The sequence below is a fragment of the Nicotiana tomentosiformis genome, chromosome 3 (assembly GCF_000390325.3).
Source record: "Nicotiana tomentosiformis chromosome 3, ASM39032v3, whole genome shotgun sequence".
Lineage (NCBI taxonomy): Eukaryota > Viridiplantae > Streptophyta > Magnoliopsida > Solanales > Solanaceae > Nicotiana > Nicotiana tomentosiformis.
In genome coordinates, this window is record NC_090814.1 from 124,267,570 (window position 1) to 124,291,250 (window position 23,681).

The following is a 23,681-nucleotide window of genomic DNA, read 5'->3' on the forward strand; positions in this document are numbered from 1 at the left end:
GGCCATGCCTTACTTATTGTTTATGGCACTGAAGCCGTAATACCTGCAGAAATTGAAATTCCCTCTCTTCGAATCATTGTTGAGGCTGAGATCGAGGATGATGAATGGGTCAAGACCCGATTGGAACAATTAACTATGATTGATGAAAAGCGAATGGCTGCAGTTTGCCACGGGCAGTTGTACCAACAAAGAATGGCCCGTGCCTATAACAAGAAAGTGCGGCTTAGGAAATTCGAGGTGGGGCAACTCATTCTGAGACATATTCTCCTGCATCATGAGGAAGCAAAAGGAAAATTTGCTCAAAATTGGAAAGGTCCGTACATTATAAGAAAATTATTGCCGAATGGAGCGTTGTACTTGGGAGACATTGAAGGAAATGACCCCGAAACAACTGTCAATGCAGATGCGGTCAAGAGGTATTATGTTTGACCCTATTCGCAACTTTAATATTCTCTTATTGGGATGACGAAGGCTTTCATTCTCGCTACCCAAATACCATTAACCCTTTTCCCAACCCTTTGAGTCGGTTACATTTCTTTAATTACCCTCTTTGGAACCTAAAGATATTACTAAAAAAAAAAAGAAACAAGAAAGAAAAAGAGAAGAAAACCAAAACAAAGAAGACAAAAAAAATGGTAGAAGAAAAAAAAAATAGAAAGAAAAAGACAAAAGAAAATTAGAAACAAAGTTCGTTGAACTACGTTCGACTTGATTCCAAAAGGATACGTAGGCAGCCTCTCTCTAGGGTTCAGTCACACCAAAATAAAAATCCAAATTCTCCCAAAAGTGAAACTGGGGCAGATGTTATAATATTTCGGCGATGGTCTCGCCTAAAAGGTTCCAAAGTTGTAATTCAATCCAAATGCATTCTACCCTAAAATCATGTTCAAGTCCTTCCGATCGATTGGCAAAGAGGTTCAAAATGGGAGGATACAGTTACTTGGATCCGATGCAACCAAATGAGAGAAATAAAATGAGAGAGTCTTATTGGTGAAAACCCTCACGGGCACCGTAAGGCGACGGTAAGCATAGAAATTGAAAATGAGAGAGTCTTATTAGTGAAAACTTACAAAGAGCACTATAAGGCGATGGTGAGAAGAGAAATGAGAGAGGTTAGCTGGTGAAAACCCGCAAAGGGCGCCACTGATCGAAAAAGAGGATCCTCAGTCACTGACATTGACACAGTCCTGGGCAAGATTTCTCGGTTTCGAGGCAAAAGTTGTGATAAATTTCTGAGAGTCAGACGGTTCACACAGATCAGGCATCCAGTCCAAAAGGCATGTCATGTTCATTGAAGTCTGCATGTACTCCAGATAAGTCCTTCTTTCTCTTCCCCGAAAGGGACACCTCTTGTCTAAATTCATTATCCATTATATTGTTTGTTTTTTTTTGAATCCCTTTCGGTCTAACTCTGTTCCAAACTAAGGCAAAGAAGGGATGGCAAGACTGATTTATAGGGTTCTCATTTGATACAAGCCAATATGCAAAAGGGCACCCAACCTCGGCAGGGGCATCAAGTCGACTCCGACTGGCAATGATGGTCTATGCCTCAAAGTCAAATACTCTTAAAATAAGAAAAGCAAAGTCAAATGCCCACAAAGTCAAAATAAAGTTGAAAAGGTTAAGTCCGACGTGGCTAACCGTCTTGGCAAAGTTTGAAAAGTCAAAGATTCCCCAATGCTCTGAAGTTAAATTTAGAGGAAAGAATTGAAAAGCCTACAAAGGCAAAATGAAGCTGAAAAAGGTTATGTCCCACGCGACCAACTGTCATGGTAAAGTTTTAGAAAAGCCAAGGGTTCTCCGAGGCCAGAAATGAAGTCGGTGTTAAGGGAGAACCAGTTGCAGCTGAAAGTACCATCAAAGAAGACGGCTGAGATCAAGTGACAGAATCACTCAAGGCCGCAAAACCAACCACCGTTTCAAACTGACAAATTGTTCTTTGTTTGAACCACAAGAAACAGGTGTAATCCAAAGCAACCTTGCAAGAAGCAGGTGCAACCAAAAAGAAAATCACGCGGAGACTGAAATAGCTCTACAGCAACAACCATTCCAAAAAAGGGAAGTCTTCTCCAAATTCTTTCCCGCATTTACTCATTCTCTAAAAAAAAAAAAAAATTCAAAATCATAGTAGTATAGGGTCTCCAATCCCTAGCTGCATTTTCTAACATAGGGTCTCCACTCCCTATTGATTTTATTTGAGACATAGGGTCTCCACTCCCTAGTTAATTTTATTTTAGACATAGGGTCTCCACTCCCTAGTCTGCTTTTCCAACATAGGGTCCCCACTCCATAGTTGATGTTTATTTTAGACATAGAGTCTTCACTCCCTAGTCGCTTTTCCAACATAGGGTCTCCACTCCCAAGTTGATTTTATTTTAGACATAGGGTCTCCACTCCCTAGTCCCCTTTCCAACATAGGGTCTCCACTCCCTAGTTGATTTTATTTTAGACATATGGTCTCCACTCCCTAGTCGCTTTTAGAACATAGGGTCTCTACTCCCTAGTTGATGTTTATTTTAGACATAGGGTCTCCACTCCCTAGTCGCTTTTCCAACATAGGGTCTCCACTCCCTATTTGATGATTTTATTTTACATATAGAGTCTCCACTCCCTAGTCTACTTTTCCAACATAGGGTCTTCACTCCCTAGTTGATTATTATTTTAGACATAGGGTCTCAACTCCCTAGTCTGCTTTTCCAACATAGGGTCCCCACTCCCTAGTTGATGATATTTTAGACATAGGGTCTCCAGTCCCTAGTCGTTTTTACAACAATGGGTCTCCACTCCCTAGTTGATGATATTTTAGATATACGGTCTTCACTCCCTAGTCTCTTTTCCAACATAGGGTCTCCACTCCCTAGTTGATGATATTTTAGACATAGGGTCTCCATTCCATGGTAGCTTTTCCAACATAGGGTCTCCACTCCCTAGTTGATGATATTTTAGACATAGGGTCTCTACTCCCTAGTCTCTTTTCCAATATAGGGTCTCCACTCCCTAGTTGATGATATTTTAGACATATTGTCTCCACTCCCTAGTCGTTTTTCCAACAATGGATCTCCACTCCCTAGTTGATGATATTTTAGACATAAGGTCTCCACTCCCTAGTCTCTTTTCCAACATAGGGTCTCCACTCCCTAGTTGATGATTTTTAGATATAGGGTCTCTACTCCCTAGTCACTTTTCCAACATAGGATCTCACTCCCTAGTTGATGGTTTTTAGACATAGGGTCTCCACTCCCTAGTCGTTTTTCCAACATAGGGTCTCCACCCCCTAGTTGATATTTTTAGACATAGGGTCTCCACTCCCTAGTCGCTTTTCCGACATAGGGTCTCCACTCCCTAGTTGACGATTTTTAGACATAGGGTCTCCACTCCCTAGTCTCTTTTCCAACATATGATCTCCACTCCCTAGTTGATGTTTATCTTAGACATATGATCTCCACTTCCTAGTCTCTTTTCCAACATAGGGACTCCACTCCCTAGTTGATGAATTTTAGACATAGGGTCTCCACACCCTAATCGTTTTTCCAACATAGGGTCTCCACTCCCTAGTTGATAATTTTTAGACATAGGGTCTCCACTCCCTAGTCTCTTTTCCAACATAGGGTCTCCACTCCCTAGTTGATGTTTATTTTAGACATAAGGTCTCCACTCCCTAGTTTACTTTTCCAACATGGGGTCTCCACTTCCTAGTTAATTTTATTTTAGACATAGGGTCTCACTCCCTAGTTGATTTTATTTTAGACAAAGGTTCTCCACTCCCTAGTCTCTTTTCCAATATAGGGTCTTCACTCCCTAGTTGATTTAATTTTAGACATAGGGTCTCCACTCCCTAGTCTCTTTTCCAACATAGGGTCTCTACTCCCTAGTTAATTTTTATTTTTAGACATAGGGTCTTCACTCCCTAGTCTCTTTTTCAACATAGGGTCTCCACTCCCTAGTCGATATTTCCCAACATAAGGTACATCAATCTTGAGTTGAGGTATCATTTTGACAAAAAGGAACACCATCCCAAAAAAAATCATCATCATGATCTTTTGAGGGTACACCATTCCCGACCTTTTATTACTTTCAATAATGAAGTAGTATAGAGTTTTGTTATAATAACTTACGAAATTTTTCTAGTAAAAACTGGGGCAGAAAAATTTCGTTCATTCATTTATTTTGGTGTCTGAGCAGGTTTTTACCTCGAGGCACAGGGTTAGAGATAACCAAAAAGAAGTCTCAATACAAAATAGTGAAAGAAATGGAAAAGAAGTGAGCTCAAAGTGCAGAAGCGGAGAAAAGATATGGACTGCTCAAGACATGACTGAAGCCATAAGCTCTGCATGTCCCGTCTTGATTAGAAAAGCTGAAGAAGAATGAACTAGTACCTGCAGCTAGCAAGCATCAAGATTCAGATCAGAGTCTGCGTGAAGAACCATCCAAGACTCACGATCAAACTTCAGAAGACTTATAGATAGGAATCTTGTAACTCGTAGTTGATAGGCTTAGTTAGTCTTTTTCATTTTTGACTTTGGTGTAATAAGGAGCTCAGCAAGCAGCAATAGCAGCAGCAGCAGTGAAATCACAGCTTCTCGGTAGTCTCAGCTACCAAAACTTCTAGAACTATACCGACGTGATTCCTTTATAGCCAAGGATATGTAGGCAACCTCCGAAGCAAGGTTCGGTCAAAGTTTTTTAAAATGCTTCCCATGGAGTGTCCAACGGGCAAATATTGCTCGTAATTTCTCACTTTATCTTTGCCCGAAATCTCTTCATGTTTCCGAGCAAAGAGGGGCAGCTGTGAGCACATAATTTTTGCCTCACAAAAAATACTCCTACAAATTTTGCAAAAATAGTTTTTTTTTTCTTTTCTCTAATTATTTCTAATTAGAACTTTTAGGAATTTCTTGTTAATTATTGTTTGCATTTTAGTTGCATTTTGTGCATATTTAATATTTCAAAAATCATGAAAAATATCACAAAATATCCAAATCTTCATTGCATAGCATTTTAGGTTTTTATTTGTATTTTTAGGATTTAATTACATTTATTAGTTGCATTATTAAACAAAAATTACAAGAAAATACAATGGTCTTGTTAACATTTTAGCTTTTAGTTTTAAATTAAATAATATTAAGTTAATGGAAAATAATTAAGATAGATTAATTTTACGAATTAGACTAATTTAGGGTTCTTATTTAATTTGTTTCGGATTTAAAAATCAAGAGAAAAAGAAATAAAGAAAAATAAGGGTTTTTTTTTGTTTGATTTACTCATAATTTGGGCCAATAGCCATTTTAGCGGCCCAATTCTCCAATCCGCCCAGTCCAATACTCATGGTTCAATCCGGTCCACAACCTCAACCCAAAACGACCTCGTTTTGATCCCTTAAATCTCAGCCCTTCATTTCCATTAATCCAATGACTCGCAACTCCCTTCCCATCTCCCTTTTAACTGTCCGAACCGACCCTCCCCCCCCCTTCCAAAGCCTCCCCAAAAACCTTCGCTGACGGCACTCTCCAAATGACTCCAAATCACCACCTTACAACCTCCAGCACTCCCTCAGCTATAATCCACCTTCAATTTCCCCAAAAGCCCCATCAAATTGGTCGAATCATAGATCTAAGAAGGTCAAAAAAATCTAAATCTGTCCTTTTCTAATTTCTCCTTAATCTCGGCCCGTTTGAACTCGAAACCTACATCAATTGATTGCTCTTGATGAGAGAAATCGATTGATGTTGGTCTTAGTTCATCTCACAACTGCCGGAATTTGTTATGCCTGTCGGAGTTTGGTATATCCTCAGTTTTCTTCTGACCTGCATCTATATGGCATCGATCGGTAACCTTTCGACCTTTTTTTTGTCTCAGATTAATTGTTCTTGGTTGATTTCAAATGAATCCCTATTTTTGCATTTTTAGTAGACATTTCACATATTGTTTTTATATGGTTAGATTAATAGTTTTAATTGCATAATAGTTAGCTTGTAGGCTAGTCGATCCAGATTTAGTTAGTCACCATGTTTGAATTAGGGTTTATTGGTTAAATTGTTTGATTTTTTGCACATTGTTTGCTCTATTTTGATTTCCAATCTGGTCGAATCTTTTGTGTTTAGTTTGTTTGTAATTAACAAAAGTCTAAGGGGGGTAAATGAGATAGAAATTTAGGGAATCTTTTGTTTTAGCTGCTGAGAAAGTGTTAGAAGGTAGTAGAAGGGATTAAAGTACAAATTAGTTAAAATTTAGGGTGAAAAAGAGGTAAAAATAAAAGTAAAAAGGGTAAAAAATAAAAAGAATTATCTAGAAACTGGGACATCTATCCCTTTTCAGTTGAAAAGTTATTTTTTTCCTAAATTTTAGGGACTAACATTCTAGAATTATTTTCTGATTTTTCTGTGCACACAACAGATTTCATTCTCGATATAAGACCTTATCTCCTCTCATTTTTACTCTCTCTAGATTCAAAACGGATTTTCACCCTAAGAAACCTCTGAAATTCAGATTTCTTTTCCTTCATTTTGAGACTGACTTGGAAACAGATTTGGACTTCAATTTTTCTTCTTTTTGAAAATTGAGAACTTCCCTCTCATTTGGCTATGATTTGGCATTAGAGTTTTATTGGTCTTTGGTTTTACTGCTGGATTTTTGATTTGAAGATCAAAGCTCCTGTATGCTTTTTCCACTGCTATTGGCTGCTACCGTTTAAGCTGTGTTTTCTTGTTGCACTTCTCAACTTCAGAGATCTATTTTCTATCTTGTCTATCTTGCAGTAATCAGGTGCTCATCTGTAAAATTGAGTTGCTATTTTTGACATGAATGAATCAATCTCTTTATTTGTTTCCATAAAATCCTGAACTTTTACTATATTCATATGTTGATTCTCTTATAATTATTCTGTCGATTAGTGGATTGAAATTTAGCTAACTTTATTATGATTTATTTCTACTAGTTTGATGTGTTGAATAATGCAAGCCAGAACCCTTTGCCCTAGCTTCTGCTCACTTGAATTGGTTGTCCAGTGTGTTCTAGACTGTTTAGTGTTCCTCCTTGGTTGATTTCTTTATGTTGAAACTATTTTAGTTTGTTAAAAATATTTTATTAATCAGTTCATCATCTTCTATAGCCTGTTATTGTCTAACTAATGATTTGCGCTCAAAAATGGTATTAAGATGTGGCGGCATGGATGGATTTGACCACGAGTTGGTCGGAGTCATCTCTGAAGGAGCCAATACAACACTTTAAATTGCAGAAGTATATAGTGTATGAGTTTCATAGTTTTTCATACATTTAACAGCTAGGTTACAATGGTTAGCTATAGAAGTTCATATGAGTTAAAGTGAAGTTCATTGACCAGCCTTGTTAGAATAGCTATTACTAGCGTATTTGAATGGCAAATTAGTTATGAGATATTGGTGTTGTAATTAGAATTTGAATCGTATATATTCATTTTGGGATTATGCTTAAATTACTATATTTTTTCTTTCAATGATAGATGAAGTCTTGAGTCATTAAGTTTGGTTCCCAATCATTGGGCCAAAAAACTGGCCTAGCGAAGCTTTAAATTTATTTTGGAGCCCTAACAGACTTTCGACCCCTGATCAGATTTATTTTGGGCTCGCTCAATGAGCCCGTGGTCTGTTCTTCCTTTATAAGGCAGAAGACGTTTAAACTATTACTTGAAGTTCATTTTTATATGTATATGTAATAGCTAAAAGTCCAATTTGAGTGCCTAAACAAATTTCAACTTGTGCCAGTTTTTCTGTTTAAAAATCCACATCGATTTGGTTAATTGAAATAAGAAATGTGGTTTAATTATAAGCTATCATCCATCCATCAATGGAATTTTTTTTCCCTTTAAATACAGTTAATTCCCAATCCTCTTTCCCTAACTCTTCTATCTTTGTCGCGAAACAGACCTTTGACATTCCGAAATCATTTGAACCCACGAATGAGATGACATAAGCTCTTGATACTCCAGTAACCCCAAATTAGTTTAGGAAAACAATTATGAACACCGTAGTTTGCTTTAGGCGCGTTAATAATAATCATCGTGACTATGGGTATGGTTCTCATGGCATAGTCATGATACGTAATCTCCAATTCGAGTGTGCGTTTCACGTGACTCGATCACAACTTCAAATAATAATAAATAAAATTAAACACATTGTAGATTATGGATGCGTTTCACGTGACGCAATTTGCGATGTTTATAAACAACGAGTGTACTACAACGTAACTCGTCTCATATTAATTCCATAAAAGTTTAAAATGCAGTAATGTAATAAAAGTAGTAAAAGGAATAAAAATGCACATAGGTTTAAAACATGTATTAAATCAGATAACTAGGCCAATTATTAATAGTTGAGCGACCGTGCTAAAACCACAGAACTTGAGAGTGCCTCACACATTCTCCCGGGTTAACAGAATTCCTTACCCGGTCTTCTGGTTTCAGAGACTTTAAAACAGAGTTAAATTTCCCCGATTTGGAATTTAAAATGAACCGGTGACTTGGGACACCATAAATTATTCCAAGTGGTGACTCTAAATTAAATAAATAATCTCATTTCGAATAGTGTCACTTTAATTGAAAAAAACTCCCTACCCCCTCGGAAAAAAGGAGGTGTGACACCTATACCCACCGTCATTTAATGCCTCATTTAATTTGCCTTCGTCCTTTAACGTTATAGACTTAGTTTCGAAACCTCCATAGCCAAACCATGAGAACCCATATTTCACCAAGCATTTACTGATTCAACTTTTGAATTTTTTCTTCAGATTTCGTTCTATCTCTTCGTCAAATAGTAATTTCTAGGCGAAATTTTTGGATGTAAAAGTACATTTTAGTGAAAGTGGCTTTTCAAAATCATAGATTTTTTGTATTTTTTTATTGTACTTTTGTGAATAAATATTTGAATAAATATATGTGAGTTGTTGTTTTCACTATGGGTCGGAAGCACTGTGCGCGTAGATGGTGGCGCCGTGCATAACATCATTCTTTAACCCAAGTAGTTGCTACATTTGTTGCCTCAGTCATGTCCAGTCCTAGTTTTTCATTATTTTCTGATTCTCCGTCTGTGTTTGGTCCTAACCCTAGCCGTAGTCGTATTGAAAACACAATTGAAAATGTAGAATTAGAGGGAGGGAAAGGCAACGATATTAACGCTTCGTCAGTCGATGGAACTCCCTATCAGTCATTACCCAAAACAAATTTCGAACCAGTCAACAAAAGTTCTACTTTAAATCGAAATTGATAATATTTTTAATATTACAATTACATCCACCTTCAACTTGCTTCATTAAACAAATATTTTAGTTATTTAAGGGCATAAAAGGCTATTAATATTTTAGGAATATTTTTATCGTTCAATATTTAGCTTGAAATATTCGTGATTGGATCATATAGATAGATATAGATACATAGATAGGGTGATAGATAGATATATTTGATAAAGATAAAAAGCGTTAACTTTTAACAAATTTAGAGGACTAAAACCGCTTATGAGTGTACCTAAGGTACCATTTTCAAATCTACCCAAACGTGATTGGATCATATTTGCCATTTTCCTCTAATTGCTGTGCCTCGTCTCAGCTGGCTCCTCTCTTGATGTTTCGGTCTGCCGTTTTCGTTTGTGTTTCTCGGCGCTGTAAGTTCTGTTCGTGAATCTTTGACAGAATAGTGGTTGTTACTTCAGTGAATCAATTGTAAAATGTCATCGTTCAAGAATGCTATTCCTAGACGAGCTCATAAGGAGCGAGCTCAGCCGTAAGTGATATTACTTGCATAAATTAATTCTGTGTTTTTGAGTTGCTTTAGTTTAATCTGTTTTTTGATTTTGTTGTCTATTATATCAGACAAGCTAGGAAAAAATTTGGATTGCTCGAGAAACACAAAGATTATGTGGTGCGGGCGACAGCATTCCACAAAAAGGAGCAAACTTTACGGGTAACTTTTTTTATTTTTATTTTATTTTTTATTCTACTAGGAATTGAAAGGGTTTGAAGTTAGAAGATAGGATTAGATACGATATTAGTTGAATTAGACTTGGCAGCCCATGAAAAATCGAAGTATTTTGTAGCTTAATACGTGATTGAGACGTGAATAAGTTAGGGTTGTGTGATATTTGCTGCAAGAAAGTCAGCTTGCGGCAATTGGGTTTTTATAGTTTATCTGTATTAGAAGATCAGAATTACAGCGGAGGCACACGATACCTAGTCATTTCTTTCCCTAAGCCTTGGGGGCAGAGTTATGCCGTACCTGTGATGGTGCGAGGTAGCAATGTACCCGGTGAAATAGTCGATGTGCGGCAAGTGGGCAGGGGCGTCACTGGTATTAAAAAAAGGGATCAGAATTCAGAACCATTGATTGTGTTTTGCAATTAGTCAATTTGAAGGGATCCTTGAATGTTCTTTATTTTTCTTTGGTGGTGGTACCGCATCTCAGTCGACACTGATCTTTTTACATTTTATATGATCAGATATGTGAATTATATTTATTATTTGCTTTACAGAAACTCAAGGAAAAAGCAGCATTTCGGAATCCAGATGAGTTCTACTTCAAGATGGTTAAAACAAAAACTGTGGATGGAGTTCATAGATTGGAGTAAGATATGAATATTCATATATGTTGGGTTGCGCTAATTTCTTCCTCATTCGTGATTTACCTGACTTGTTGGATACTGTTTCGATGTTTCCAGGAGTCAAGTAAATAAATACACTCCAGAGGAACTCATGTTAATGAAAACTCAGGATATAGGCTATATTTTACAGAAAGTTCAGACTGAGAAAAAGGTATAGATTTGCAAAATGTGGTTCATGTTTTAATCTCTCTCTCTCTTCTTGAGCCAAACGATTGAGAAATCTCTTATGCTTCCTTCTTGTCAATAAGACAATAACTCTTATTGTATGCAGAAAATTGAGAAGTTAACTGCCACACTGCACTCTCTTGATAATCAGCCATCAAATAGACGTGTCTACTATGCCGAAGATAGGTTAGAAATAAGATGCCTTGAATTCTGTATCCCTCTTTAGACTTTCCGTCGAATACATTGAAATAACTTAGCTTTACATTCTTGTTTTGATTTGCCTATGCACACAAAACACAATCTATATTGCGCGGACTCTTCATTTTGGCCACCGCACCCGTGTCGACACGATACTAGTACTAGTAAGGGTGTGGGATTCGTACCAGATGTAGTCAATCGAGATCAGGTTCTTTGACCACAATCCATGGACAAATTTGAGGAAAAATGAAAAATGAAAGATTGAATTTTAGTTGTTGCCTGCTAGTGCCTACAACTTGAGAAATTCTCAAAATGAAAGATTGAATTATTGGTTGCACTCCAGAACCTATAAGTTTTCCTTAAAATATTTCTCATAATTTAGGATATTTTTGTAGATCTATTTTTAATATTTTAGACAAGAGTGGGTTGCTCTAGTGGTAAGCACCCTCCACTTCCAACCAAGAGGTTGTGAGTTCGAGTCACCCCAAGAGCAAGGTGGGGAGTTCTTGGAGGGATGGAGCCGAGGGTCTATCGGAAACAACCTCTCTACCCCAGGGTAGGGGTAAGGTCTGCGTACACACTACCCTCCCCAGACCCCACTAGTGGGATCATACTGGGTTGTTGTTGTTGTTTGTTGTTGTTATTTTTAAAATTTTGAATTATTTTTAGCCGAATCCCTACACCTATATCCATACTTAGATCTATACCTCCAAATCTTAAAATTTGGATTATAAAGGATCCAACCTCTAGATCCGCACCCGGATCGGATACCTGCATCCCAATCCGTGCAACATAGAACACAATCACGTTTGGAGATATCTACTTGATTGTCATTGACCTGACCAATTGCGTTCAATATTTAGATTTCTTTTCATGGGTTGAACCTCATTATTCAGAAAATAGTTGACTTTTACCATACGACTAAATGATTCATTTGGAGTTATCTACTTAATGACCTGACAAACTGCATTCTGTGTTTAGCTTTCTTCCTGAGTTGAAACCTCATCACTTGACTTGATCTATGTTGACTTGTACCATATGACAATTGAGCCATGTCTATGGAGGACTAACGATTCCCTCCTCTTTTATTAGGTGTTATCTCTAATGGATGCTCAAGCTTTATTCACAAATAATCTCCTCTCCTTCTGGTTTCATTTGTCCTAATTATACACAACCATAGCAGGTGTCTTTCTAAATAAATTTACTGGCACTCACAGATGAACTACTCAAGAGCCTGAACTAATGCTGTATCGTTGAAACTAACTCAACTTGGGCTTTTTGAAAAATAATAAAAAGCAAAAATAATAATAAAAGAATTACTCAATAGCTGAAACTGTTAGAGGATTTCAGTGTCAAGCTTGAATCATGCAGTGGGGTTTCAGCCTCTCAGGACCTATATTTTTCATTATCTTTACCTTTTTTTTTTCCTGTTTTTAAGTTAGTTTATTAGCCTCAAACAGTCAAAGCATACTATTTTCTTTTAACTTTTATCAATTTTTTGGCTTCTCTTATTAATGCCCCACATTTTTTGAGAAGAGGATCACGTGGTGCCATATAAGGAACTGCCAAGAGCTTTATTAGAATCTGTTACTATCGTTTTGGACAGCTAAAAAAGTGTTTGTTTTGATCTATCATACACCTTATGTTTTGGTGCTTCCATTGGAATACAGTTGCTATGTATCTTTTAATTCCTTGGATTATGACCACGAATTCTTATGAGAGTTGCATATTTTGTAGCATTTCTTTTCTTTTTTCCCTCCCTCTGCCTCAATGTATATATTACTTTAAATTTGCCGCTTCTGTTAAAAGATCTTCTTTGTGCTGCAGTTTCCTTCAAATTCCTTACTTTCTTTGTTTTGCTTATTTACAGGGAGGAGGCAGAAGAGCTAGCGTCTAAAGCATCAGAACATAGTAATTTGGCTGCTTCTGAGAACTTGCCTAGTAGTATTAGAAGGTACTATCAGTTTATTCCATTTATATTGTAGTGCAGATTAATTTGTCATGTTTTGAACTCTTTAATAATCAAAAAACAATTATGTTTGAACTTGTATAAGGTTTAACCTTTTAGCATTTGATTTAGAGCTTATCAACCATTTTCGGATGTAGGAACTTACTAGTTTAGTGATGTCTAGAAGAATACGTCAATTGCAATCCAAACTTACATTATCTTCTTATCCCTTATAGTTGATAAATTTTTTGAAAAGGTTCAGTCCTTTTTATACCAGAAAACATTCTTCTACCTTTTATTATTTTAGGCTCACTGGTCGAGAGGAGCTAAAAAATTCAACCACATCATAAAATGCCTTGTTTTTTCTGTTAAAATTGGACAAGGTTTATTTTTAAAGCTGAGGGTAGTTTGTTTCTTACATTCGATTCAATCCCAATCGAGCACTTTGTAACTGCAGAGAGGAAGGAATGCAATTGAAAGAGAAAAGTATCCATTTGGGATATGCCTGGAAAGAACTTTAATATGTTTAGTTTACTTGAACAAGTGTTGGTCTTGCTTCTGTAAATTGTTCTTGGAAATCAATTGTTACAAGTTCTATTCTTGGTTCTTAAGGAATCACTAATGCCTTCAACACTCTGCATAGAGTGCGACATTAAATTTGATAAAAGAGTTGCATTAATCCTATAATTTTTAGTATTTTTTAAAGCTGGGATAAGGGTAGATTCTTGCACTTTCTTGAATGTGTACACTAATTCCCGTTGGTATCAGAGCAAAATTTGTGAAGTTGTTCATTGTTGGAATCTCCTGCGCAGGAAGACAGCTGCCTCCTATAGAGAGTTGGAAGCAAGAAAGGGCAGAGTGAGAGACTTAGAGAAACTGTACATGGATATGGCCATTCAGAAAGAATTACAGGTGTTTATACATTTCAGGTTTTATGTTCGTCATATTCAAGATCTTGAACTGTGACTTCAGAATAACTCTTTTCTTGTTACCAGAAATCGGGAAGGAAACGCAAGCTTCGTGAAGAGGAGCTTGTGAACCCAACAACCAAACCTGTCTACAAGTGGAGACAAGAACGAAAGCGATGAGAATTTCGATGTTATAATACAAGTACGAGGAAGTGTTTTGGATGGTCATATCAAGAATTCAGGTGAAAGTCTGTAAAACAGCTGCCTACTTGGCTTCATTGGGTATTGAAGTTCTACAATTTTTTTGGTTGCTACTGTCTGGGTGAAATCTTTAGATGGAACTCATGCATCACTTCGTGGAACATCTCAAACATTTAAATATTAATATTAATCTTAGTTCCAGTTGGTGCTTAAGAGGCTTTGGCTGTGTGTAAAATGGCAATTGAATGTGAGAATGATAGCTTCTTCACAATTACAGGATTTGCTTCTAGCAACTGGTGTGTACAAGTGCAAATGCATGTGAAATTTTCTCCTACTAAGCTCAGTTTTCTAAATTCCATTTTCTGATCCTGCAGTTCCGAATACTTTGAGGCGGATAACATTTGAACAGCAGTAAAACAACAAAATGCGCAGTTGAAACAAGCTATGCCAAAACGATTGTGGTTTTGTTTGAGAAACAACACACAAAGAGAAGCGATTTTTTTTGCTGATAATGAAGTTTGTAATATAGATATTCATCATGATTTTCCTACAGAAGTCAAGAAACTTTATAAGATGATACAGTGTCACGACCCAACAAGCCAAAGACACTAATGTATTTTCTTTGTTCCTCAAGTCACTAGCAACATACAATATATCCTTAGATGGCAAATTTCAATTATAATACATTTCTATGACCATAGAGTTCTTCAATTCAAAACCTGAAACTTCAGGATGTTCAAATATCAATTCAGTGTGAGAACAGGAATCTCATATTATTTCAGTAATTTAGCTGCAACATGCTCCGCAATAGCCATACAGGAAGTTAGGCCTGGGGATTCAATCCCAAACAAGTTAACTAAACCAGATATACCATGAATGTCCTCTCCCTGCAAAATGTGTGTTTTAGAGACTGTCAAAATTAGCAGATGGAATAAAATTGAAATCTAACAAAAAACATGAAACATGAAAGGTAACCAAAATGTCAATGCTTCATGTGTTCTGACAATTCTTGTCTGATAAGCATGGGAAGAAAACCCAACCAGGGTATTTTCAATAACTTGGTCGTGCAGAAAAAACGCATACAATTTTGTAGGGATTCGTTAAAATTTCGTCAGTTGGACCAGATGTGCTTAATTTTGTCAAACTTAAAGAACTATACGTGATCAGAGTAATATAATAGGGATGAAAACATATCTGCTCCTAAACTTCAGGGAGCATTTGGATTAAAATCCCAGAATAAGTACGATATTACCTGAACTACAAAATCTGTAGACCCCTCTTCTGGACCAGAAAGCTTTGGTCTGATGCCTGCATAACCTGGCTCCAAAGATCCATCCTTCAGACCAGGGTAGTATTTTCTTATCGCTGGGTAGAATTGCTTTGCACGGTCTTCACGCACAGAATAATCAAACCTAGAATATCATAAGCATATATCATAAAGGAGAATTGTCTTCTAATGCAAGAAGACTAACCATTTCCAGCATTAAACAGATATTTTGACAGTTCTGCAATTCTATTTCCTTATTATGCGTAAAGAACGTAACTGGTTGAAATACTCAAAAGGTGAAGTCCGAACTAAAATATTTACATTATCTGTCCAAACATTCACCTTAGCTTCATATAAAATTATCCGTCCGAGAATTCATCATTGCTGCGCATAGACAGTTACAAGTTCTTGAAACGGTGAGCTTTTGACTTAGAGCCTGTTTGGATGGGCTTCAAACCAGCTTTTAAGCAGTTTTTAACTTGTGGAAGTGTTTGGCAACCAAAAAATGGGCTTAAAAAAAAGTTAAAATCTGCTTAAAAAAAGCCAAAACCAATAAGTTGGAAAACCCAACTTTTTCTAAATTGGCTTAAAAGCCATATTGCTTTGACCAAGGATATTACATTCTTATCCCTTATAATTTTTCTTAATCCCGAAATTACTCCTAAGTAAAAACCCAACAACATACTATTTTTTTTCCCCATTCTCCAATATTTGTCAATTTCTTGAAGTTCTTAACGTGAAGCAAACAATAGTTTTTTAAATAATGTTTGATACATTCCAATATTTTGTAAATATTGTTCTTTTGGCTTCTTTTTTTGGTTCCATAACATTTAATTTTTTTGGTCGTTGAATCCTTCCTTTTTTTTTTAATTGGTGTAACTATATTCTAAAATCAAATCATTCAATGAATTTACGTGTTATCCCTGAATTTGAAGCTATGAACGGAAAATATAATATTATGGTCATCATCTTCTTTATAATGTTAACAACTTTAAGGATATTTCAGTCATTTTAACAAGAAAAAGTGCTTACCAGCATTTGTTTACCAAACACTTCATCAACTTGTTTTAAGTTTCAACACTTTTATCCAAACACGTAACTGCTTATTTATAAAACAAGTTCCAGCACTTATAAAGTGCTTTTAAGCACTTAACTTAAAAGCCATTTTTTTTAAGCCAATCCAAACGGGCTCTTAATTTAGGTACCATTTTTTTTCCAACACCTTGTTGCATTTCCCAATATAAGGAGTCCGCAAAATTTTGAGCATCAGGCAGCGCAAACAAAGATGAACTGTCAATTCTATAGCTTGAAGACCACCGTCCAGAGATAAGAACAAAGACATAACAGAACTTCCTACAGTTAATTACAACTCTTGCCTCCTGAATCATATCTGAATTCTTGCTGAATAAAGCTATCAAGGAACATTTTAAAGAAGCTTGAAAACTTCTAAAATGTTAAACCCCTAAGTCTCCTAACTGAAAAATACAATCTCTGAGACAAATCTTGATGCAATCTAAATAAATTTGAACTATCAGAAAGAACAAGCTAAAACTAAAATTAGTTCATCATTCAGGTTACTTCTGAGACTCTTCTGAACATGAAGAACAAATTTGGGTATTGATGGGAAAATAGAAAATTTTTAAGGGTCTAAACATAGAAAGGTGCAAAGTATGTTAAAACAACTGATAATAGAATTAGCTAGTTTAGAAACCATCATAGTCAAATTTATCCACATAAAACTGTCTAGAAAGAACTGATATGAGTTATTATTCTGTGTGTCCAATGAGGACTTACATGTTGAGGAAGCTCGGAATATCATGAATTCCTTCTATCCATTCAACATCAGGACCAAATTTGACTTGGCCATTCAAATCCAAGGTCACATGCACTCCAAGGCCACCAACCTCAGGTATAGGATAAATCAAGTGCTTGAAAGGGGATTTAGTGTTTGACAGGGTGAAGTAGCAACCACGAGCATAGTGAGAAGCAGGAATAATACCATTAGGTAGGCCTTTCATTCGTTTTGCAATGGCTGGAGCGCTTAAGCCTGCAGAATTTACGACAAGCTTGGGAACAAGAATTAGTTCAGAGTCCAATTCGGACCTCCCATTCCAGTTTGCAATAGCATTGCTCCCAGAAACATGAATTTGAATTTCATTTCCTTCAATATGACCACCAATAACCGCAGTATTGTAGGAGAAAGTCGTGCCGTGACTTTCAGCTTCGCCCTAAAGCCACGGTATGGTCATAGTCCTGTCAATATCATATCAATGGTTCTAAAAGGTAAACAAATAATGATCTCCTCTAAGTAATGAGAAAATTTCACTTCCTAAGTTCTAAAGGATTAGCTCTTCGAATGTAGATTAGCTAGCAACAATATGACAGTATAATAGGAAACTGAATGGTGAGAAGCAATACCACCAATGATAGCATCAATGAATGGCTATCAACTATTCCCGAGGAAGGTGACCATAAAGCTTTAAGACATTGCAATTCAGGCTCCAGTGTCATAGCTTCATAACTGTCCACCATCGTCAGACTCTCAACCCCATTTTGAATTCCTCGAGTCATGAGAGCACTCAACTTTGGAATCTCTGATAAACCATTAGCAACTATAAGCTTGCCTATCTGCTTGTGTGGAACTTCATGATCTTTGCAATACTTGTAGAGCAATTCTTTCCCTCTAACACAGAAAAATGCCTGCGATACAGTTTCAAAGTTAAAGCTCAGGCGTGGGAGCTCCACGCAGTAGAGCTGATTATGATAGTGTTATGAAATTTACAGAACTATTACATTCCACATTCCAATAATGGCGCTCACTCCTTTACAGCTTCAAAACAAGAGATCAGTACGAGTAAGATAAGAGTTTGCATTACAACAACAACAACAAACCCAGTAGTCTCCCACGAGTGGGGTCTGGGGAGGGTAAGATGTACGCAGCCTTACCCCTACCCTTGGAAGGGCAGAGAGGCTGTTTCCAATAGACCCTCAGAAGATAAGAGTTTGCATTGAACCAAGAAAAGATAAAAATCACTATTGTCAAGCCAACTAGCACTAATTTGCATGGTATTGTACATCTAATATCCATACAGCATATGCGCAAATATGAGTATTGTACATCGAGGATTCAAAATAATTTTCAGGGTTAGCTCGAAATATAGCACTCGATTTGCAGTCATGATAATCAACTATCAGATCAAGCTTGAACTCAAATTGAATTTCAGACACCAGATAAATGTACTATAATCAAGTTAAGACAACTAGTTTCTTCATGCGGCATCTTGTATTGCCAGTTGTAGATGTAAAAGAGGAGGAGCAATGCATAACCAGTCAGTAGGACACTCAACTTTTACCACCAAAGCTTAACAGATGCCACTAATTTATCCTCTTCCAAATAACTAGGAATACTCATTTGACTGACTAGATTTATCAAAGTTCAACTTTCTGTTCATGTTTAATGAATAATGTTTAGCAGCAAGATTGCAGCAGAAGAGAAAATACCTAAATGTAGCAGAATCAAATTCAAACTTCCAGTTCATGCTTAATTTTTAGACACAAGATTACATAACAAGAATACAAGAAACTGGATTAACAGTATCAAAATTCAAACTTTCAGCTTAACTGGCAATGTGTAGAGAAAACATTAAAATACAAGGAAAAAAAGAGAGAGGAAGGATTCATTAGCAGAATCAAAATTCAAACTTCTAATCCATGCTTAACGGTGGATAGTTCTAGAAAAAAGACACTAAACTCACTGATTAGCAGTGTCAAAATCCAAACTACTAGTTCATGCTTAATAGGGGAATGCTCAAAAAAGAAAACGTTACAGTAGAAAAGAAGACAACAAAGTGGACTGATTAGCAGTATCAAAGTTCAAACTTCAAATTCATGCTTAATTGGGAGTGTTTAACAACAAGATTAAAGTATAAGAAAAACAAAAAACTCGATTGATAGACTTTATCATTCAAATTTTTAAGTTAATGCTTAATGGGGTATGCATAGAGAAAAAAAAATCGCGGTAGAAAATTAAAGGGGAGAAGGACCTTGAGAGAATTAGGAGGATAATAAATGCCAGCATGAATAACTTCACTATTGCGAGAACTGGTACCAGTCCCAAAAGTTGGGGCAGAATCAACCACCAAAACTTCTCTGCCATGCTTCACACTAAGCTCTTTAGCCACTGCTATGCCCACTACACCAGCCCCTATTACCAAACAATCCACCTTCTCCTTTGGAATTGATGATGATGATAATGGGGTTCTGCTGATATTCTTGAGTTTATGGGATATTGTTTTTGTGATTGAGTTTGTAGGTTTCATCGTCCCCAACATGGACTTCTAGATGGCGCTGCTCGGGGAACCTGAAATGAATCTGTCAAGTGTCAACCTAGTCGCTACTTATCAGTCATCTCAAAATAGGTGGATCTGAGATGATAAATCTTCCCTTTTTGTTTTTCTTTCTTCTGAAAACATACTTTAGGGTTGTACATTTCTGTTAAGCTATATGAATCCTACATACATATTCCTATTCACAAAATAATTGTTGATGCAGATGGTGTATGACCCAAAAATTAAATTTTGATTTTTATACAATTAGATTTATAAAAAAATAGGGTTGATCGTGGTCAATATTAATATTTAATAGCGGATCTAGCACTTTTAGGATAAATACTTAATATGTAATACTAGACAAGACTATCTTGAAGCATTGATTGAACAATAAAGACTTATAAATATAAAAAGTAGTAATAAATAATAATAAATAGTAGATGAGATAATGATCACCACACAAGAAATCTTTAGATATGCTTTCTCACAATGATGGACGATGATAAGCAATTGTATATTTAGATTCTTCTTGGATTCGGAGAGATGGATAAAAGAAAGGAAGTGTAAAGTGAAGTTTTATTTCTATTCAATAAAGTGAGAATCTTGCACAGAAAAATTCTTTACAAAAGTTTCAATCCCCTTATGAACTACATCTCTTTCTATTTATAAGGTTACATGGGCCACAAAATCCTAATTAGTACCGAAGGCAGATGACCGTCCTCGCCTTTGTCTTCTGTTAAACCATCTCGACCTCGACAGCGATTTAACTTCCTCACATAGCCTCGACGTTTTGGGGGTCAGATTGAAACATCACAGCCTTCAAAGGCTTTATCGTCGTTTGACCGGGTCAAATACATAAAATGAAAATTTTCCCCATAGAGATGGTATCGTAAAAGTTATTTATTTGATGAACAATATTCTAATTAAATTGATAGTGTGTCAAAACTCCAGTCAACATATTTCCTCTTTAGTCCAACAATCATTTAAGATGTCATTTGTTTAAAAGAATTGTAAAAGTAATTTTGATATAATTAGTGTATTTGAGATATTTTTAAAATATCATTTTTTAATATTTGCAAACTTATTTATACAACGATTTTCAAAACTCAAAGTTATTTCTCCATGTTTACCCCAAAATTAGGTAACAATTAAATTTGTACGCGGTTTAAACGATACATGGTTTAATTCAACACAAATAATTAAGAATAACATATAAATAAATTAATCATGATATAAACGATCAAACCAATGGCAATGTTAAGACCAGAACTGATCTTAGATTGAATAATGAGCTCGTCGTCGGTTGGACCCTCGGTTCAAGCCAAGTCGCGAATAAAGAACAGTACAAGTGAATAATGCCTTTAACAATAGCTAGAAGACAAAAGTAAATCTTTTTTGTTTTGAATTACGTGTTACAATGTGTCACACTAAAGAAAAATTTATCTTTTATATAGTAGGAGAGTTTCAGTCCTATTATAAGTCTAAAAATGTAAAAAAAATCTTTTTCTGATAATTGTTGATCCATAATCGACTCCATAATCGACATCGAGCGAGATTCGCGCCTGATATCCAGTTGAGGGCGAGTATTATGGCCCTCTATCCGTCATGCATAACCGTTCACCGTATCTCCCGAGGTCTAGAACTTATACTCAGCCTAGGGCGCGTCGCTTTACCATGTCCGATGTCGGATACCGTTCACTCTTCCTGGGTCTCGATACGAAGGGTCTCTGGCCTCGATTACAATCTCGCGGATCCGTGCTCCTCCTTCGTTCTCTCATCGGGGAATCGGGATAGACATTGCCCCCTATTTTATCCGTATACAAATAGTCCCCACATTTTATGGAGAGTAGATTTATCGAAATGACGGGAAGCGATAAATGAATCATGGTTCTTTCCTTCGTATGTTACAACCGAGAAAATGAGTCAACGAAACGTCCCATCAGCCGCGTCGTTCTGACTTCGGATACGTGTCAGGCGACGGTTGACTGTCCTCGAATGTGAAACGTCACGCATTGATTGTCCTTCCTCTATAAAAGCTCTGACCCCCTTTTAACTTTTCTATTTTTCGATTTCAGAGCTCTTTGATTTACCCTCGAATCCTCTACTTACCTTTTACTTCTTCAAATCTTCATACATTGCTCCTTATATCTTCAAATCTTCATACATTTTCTTTGAATCTTCAACCCAGACCTTCATATCTTCAAATCTTCATATATTTTCTTCAAACCTTCATATTCCTATAATCTGATGGCGAAACCGCCTGTAACGACCCGGCCAGTCATTTTGAGAGTAATAGCCTCGATTCCATATTAGCTTCTTTTTTCATATCTATTTCTGCTATTGTGACTTACCGGGATAATTGATTTTGAGTTTCGGAGTATTTTGGGACACTTAATCCCTAAATGAGAGCTTAAGCCTTAGGATTTGGACCGTACTCGGAACTGTGTGAAGACAACTCCGAAATAGAATTCTGTCAGTTCCGTTAGCTCTGTTAGGTGATTTTGGGTTTAGGGGTGTGTCCGGATTGTGTTTTGGAGGTCCGTAGCTCATTTAGGCTTGAAATGGCGAAAGTCGAATTTTTGGAGTTTTGGGTCGGTAGTGGAAATTTTGATATCGGGGTCGGAATTCGATTCCGAAAGTTGGAATAGGTCTGTAATATCGAATATGACTTGTGTACAAAATTTGGGGTCAATCGGACGTGGTTTGATATGTTTCAGTATCAGTTGTAGAATTTTAAAGTTTCAAGTTCTTTAAGTTCTTTAAAGTTCCAAAAATGGAGGTTATGCCATTTTTATCAAAAACTTAAGTTGGAAGCTCGGATTTTGGACGAGGGATTTAGGAATTTTCAGAGATATCGATTGGGTAACGATTCTTAACTACTATATGGTTATATTCTACTAATCTATGCTTGAATTCATCGTTAAATTTCGGATTTGGAGTGAAAGATTGAGAAAAGTTCTTAGACCGAATTTTGGGGTTTTGATCGAGATTTTGGTATCGAATTTGAGCAATTTTGGTACGAGTAAACTCGTGAGTGAATGGATGTTCGTATTTTGCGAATTTTACCCGATTCCGAGACGTGGGCCCCATGGGCGATTTTTAAGTTAATTTCAGAATGTTTGTTAAAATGTTGATTTCATTAATTAGATGAGTCTATTATGGTTGTATTTATGATATGTAATTGCTTTTAGCTAGATTTGGGCCATTCGGAGCCAGATATTCGTGGGAAAGGCATTGTGACCGATTGATTGAGCTTGGTTCGAGGTAAGTGGCTTGCCTAACCTTGTGTTGGGGACTTTCCCCTTAGGATATTTCGATATTATTTGGTGTGTGGGCACCGTGTACGTGAGGTGATGAGTACGTACACGGGCTGTTATTGCAAAAATCCCGTTTATCCTTTTTAAATCATAAATTGTTTCTTTTATTGAATTGCACTAATAATATTTAATTGTTGAGTTTAGACTAGAAAAGCATGCTTACGTGTTTTAACTGCCTAATTGACATTTTGTGCGTCATGCTTAGTTAAATCCCTATTTTCCTTATCTGTGATCAGTGTAAACTGTATAATTCGAGGCCATACATGTCATTGTATCTTGCATTGCATATTTACTCTGGGACTACAGACGTATTCCGGGAGATCCCCCAGCACTGCATATTTACTTTGGGACTACGGACGTATTCCGAGAGATTCCCCAGCGCTGCATATTTACTTTGGGACTACGGACGTATTCCGGGAGACCCCCCTGTACTGCATATTCATTCGGAACTACGGGACGGCATCCCGAGAGATTCCCCATTGTGTTTACTTTGTACTGAGCCGAGGGCTCCTTTAACTATTAAAGTTTCGAGAATTTCTTTAACTGTATTACCGTAAATTTTACTTATATCTTTTACTGTTTAATTTATTATATTTACTCCGGTAGGGCCTTGACCTGATCTCGTCACTACTCGACTGAGGTTAGGCTTGGCATTTACTGGGTACCATTGTGGTGTACTCATGCTACTCTCTGCACATGTTTTTCGTGTGCAGATCTAGGTGCACCT

At 36.6% G+C, this 23,681-nt stretch overlaps 2 protein-coding genes across 2 annotated transcripts; one reads left to right on the plus strand and one right to left on the minus strand.

The window, feature by feature from the left end:
• The first annotated feature begins 6,426 nt into the window (after positions 1-6,426).
• LOC104092697 (probable U3 small nucleolar RNA-associated protein 11) lies at positions 6,427-14,335 on the plus strand. Its single transcript, XM_009598354.4, has 9 exons — positions 6,427-6,762; positions 9,575-9,748; positions 9,838-9,928; positions 10,494-10,585; positions 10,680-10,773; positions 10,894-10,973; positions 12,856-12,939; positions 13,746-13,845; positions 13,929-14,335. Exons 2-9 carry the CDS (start codon positions 9,693-9,695, stop codon positions 14,019-14,021), a joined length of 690 nt encoding a protein of 229 aa, XP_009596649.1. The 5' UTR covers positions 6,427-6,762; positions 9,575-9,692; the 3' UTR covers positions 14,022-14,335.
• Positions 14,336-14,607: 272 nt separating this feature from the next.
• LOC104092698 (L-2-hydroxyglutarate dehydrogenase, mitochondrial) lies at positions 14,608-19,869 on the minus strand. The gene is made up of 5 exons (XM_070197544.1): positions 19,353-19,869; positions 17,728-18,009; positions 17,104-17,537; positions 15,295-15,454; positions 14,608-14,929 (listed from the first exon to the last, which is right to left on the minus strand). The coding sequence occupies exons 1-5, from the start codon at positions 19,638-19,640 to the stop codon at positions 14,816-14,818; spliced, it is 1,278 nt and encodes a 425-aa protein (XP_070053645.1). The 5' UTR covers positions 19,641-19,869; the 3' UTR covers positions 14,608-14,815.
• Positions 19,870-23,681: the final 3,812 nt, after the last annotated feature.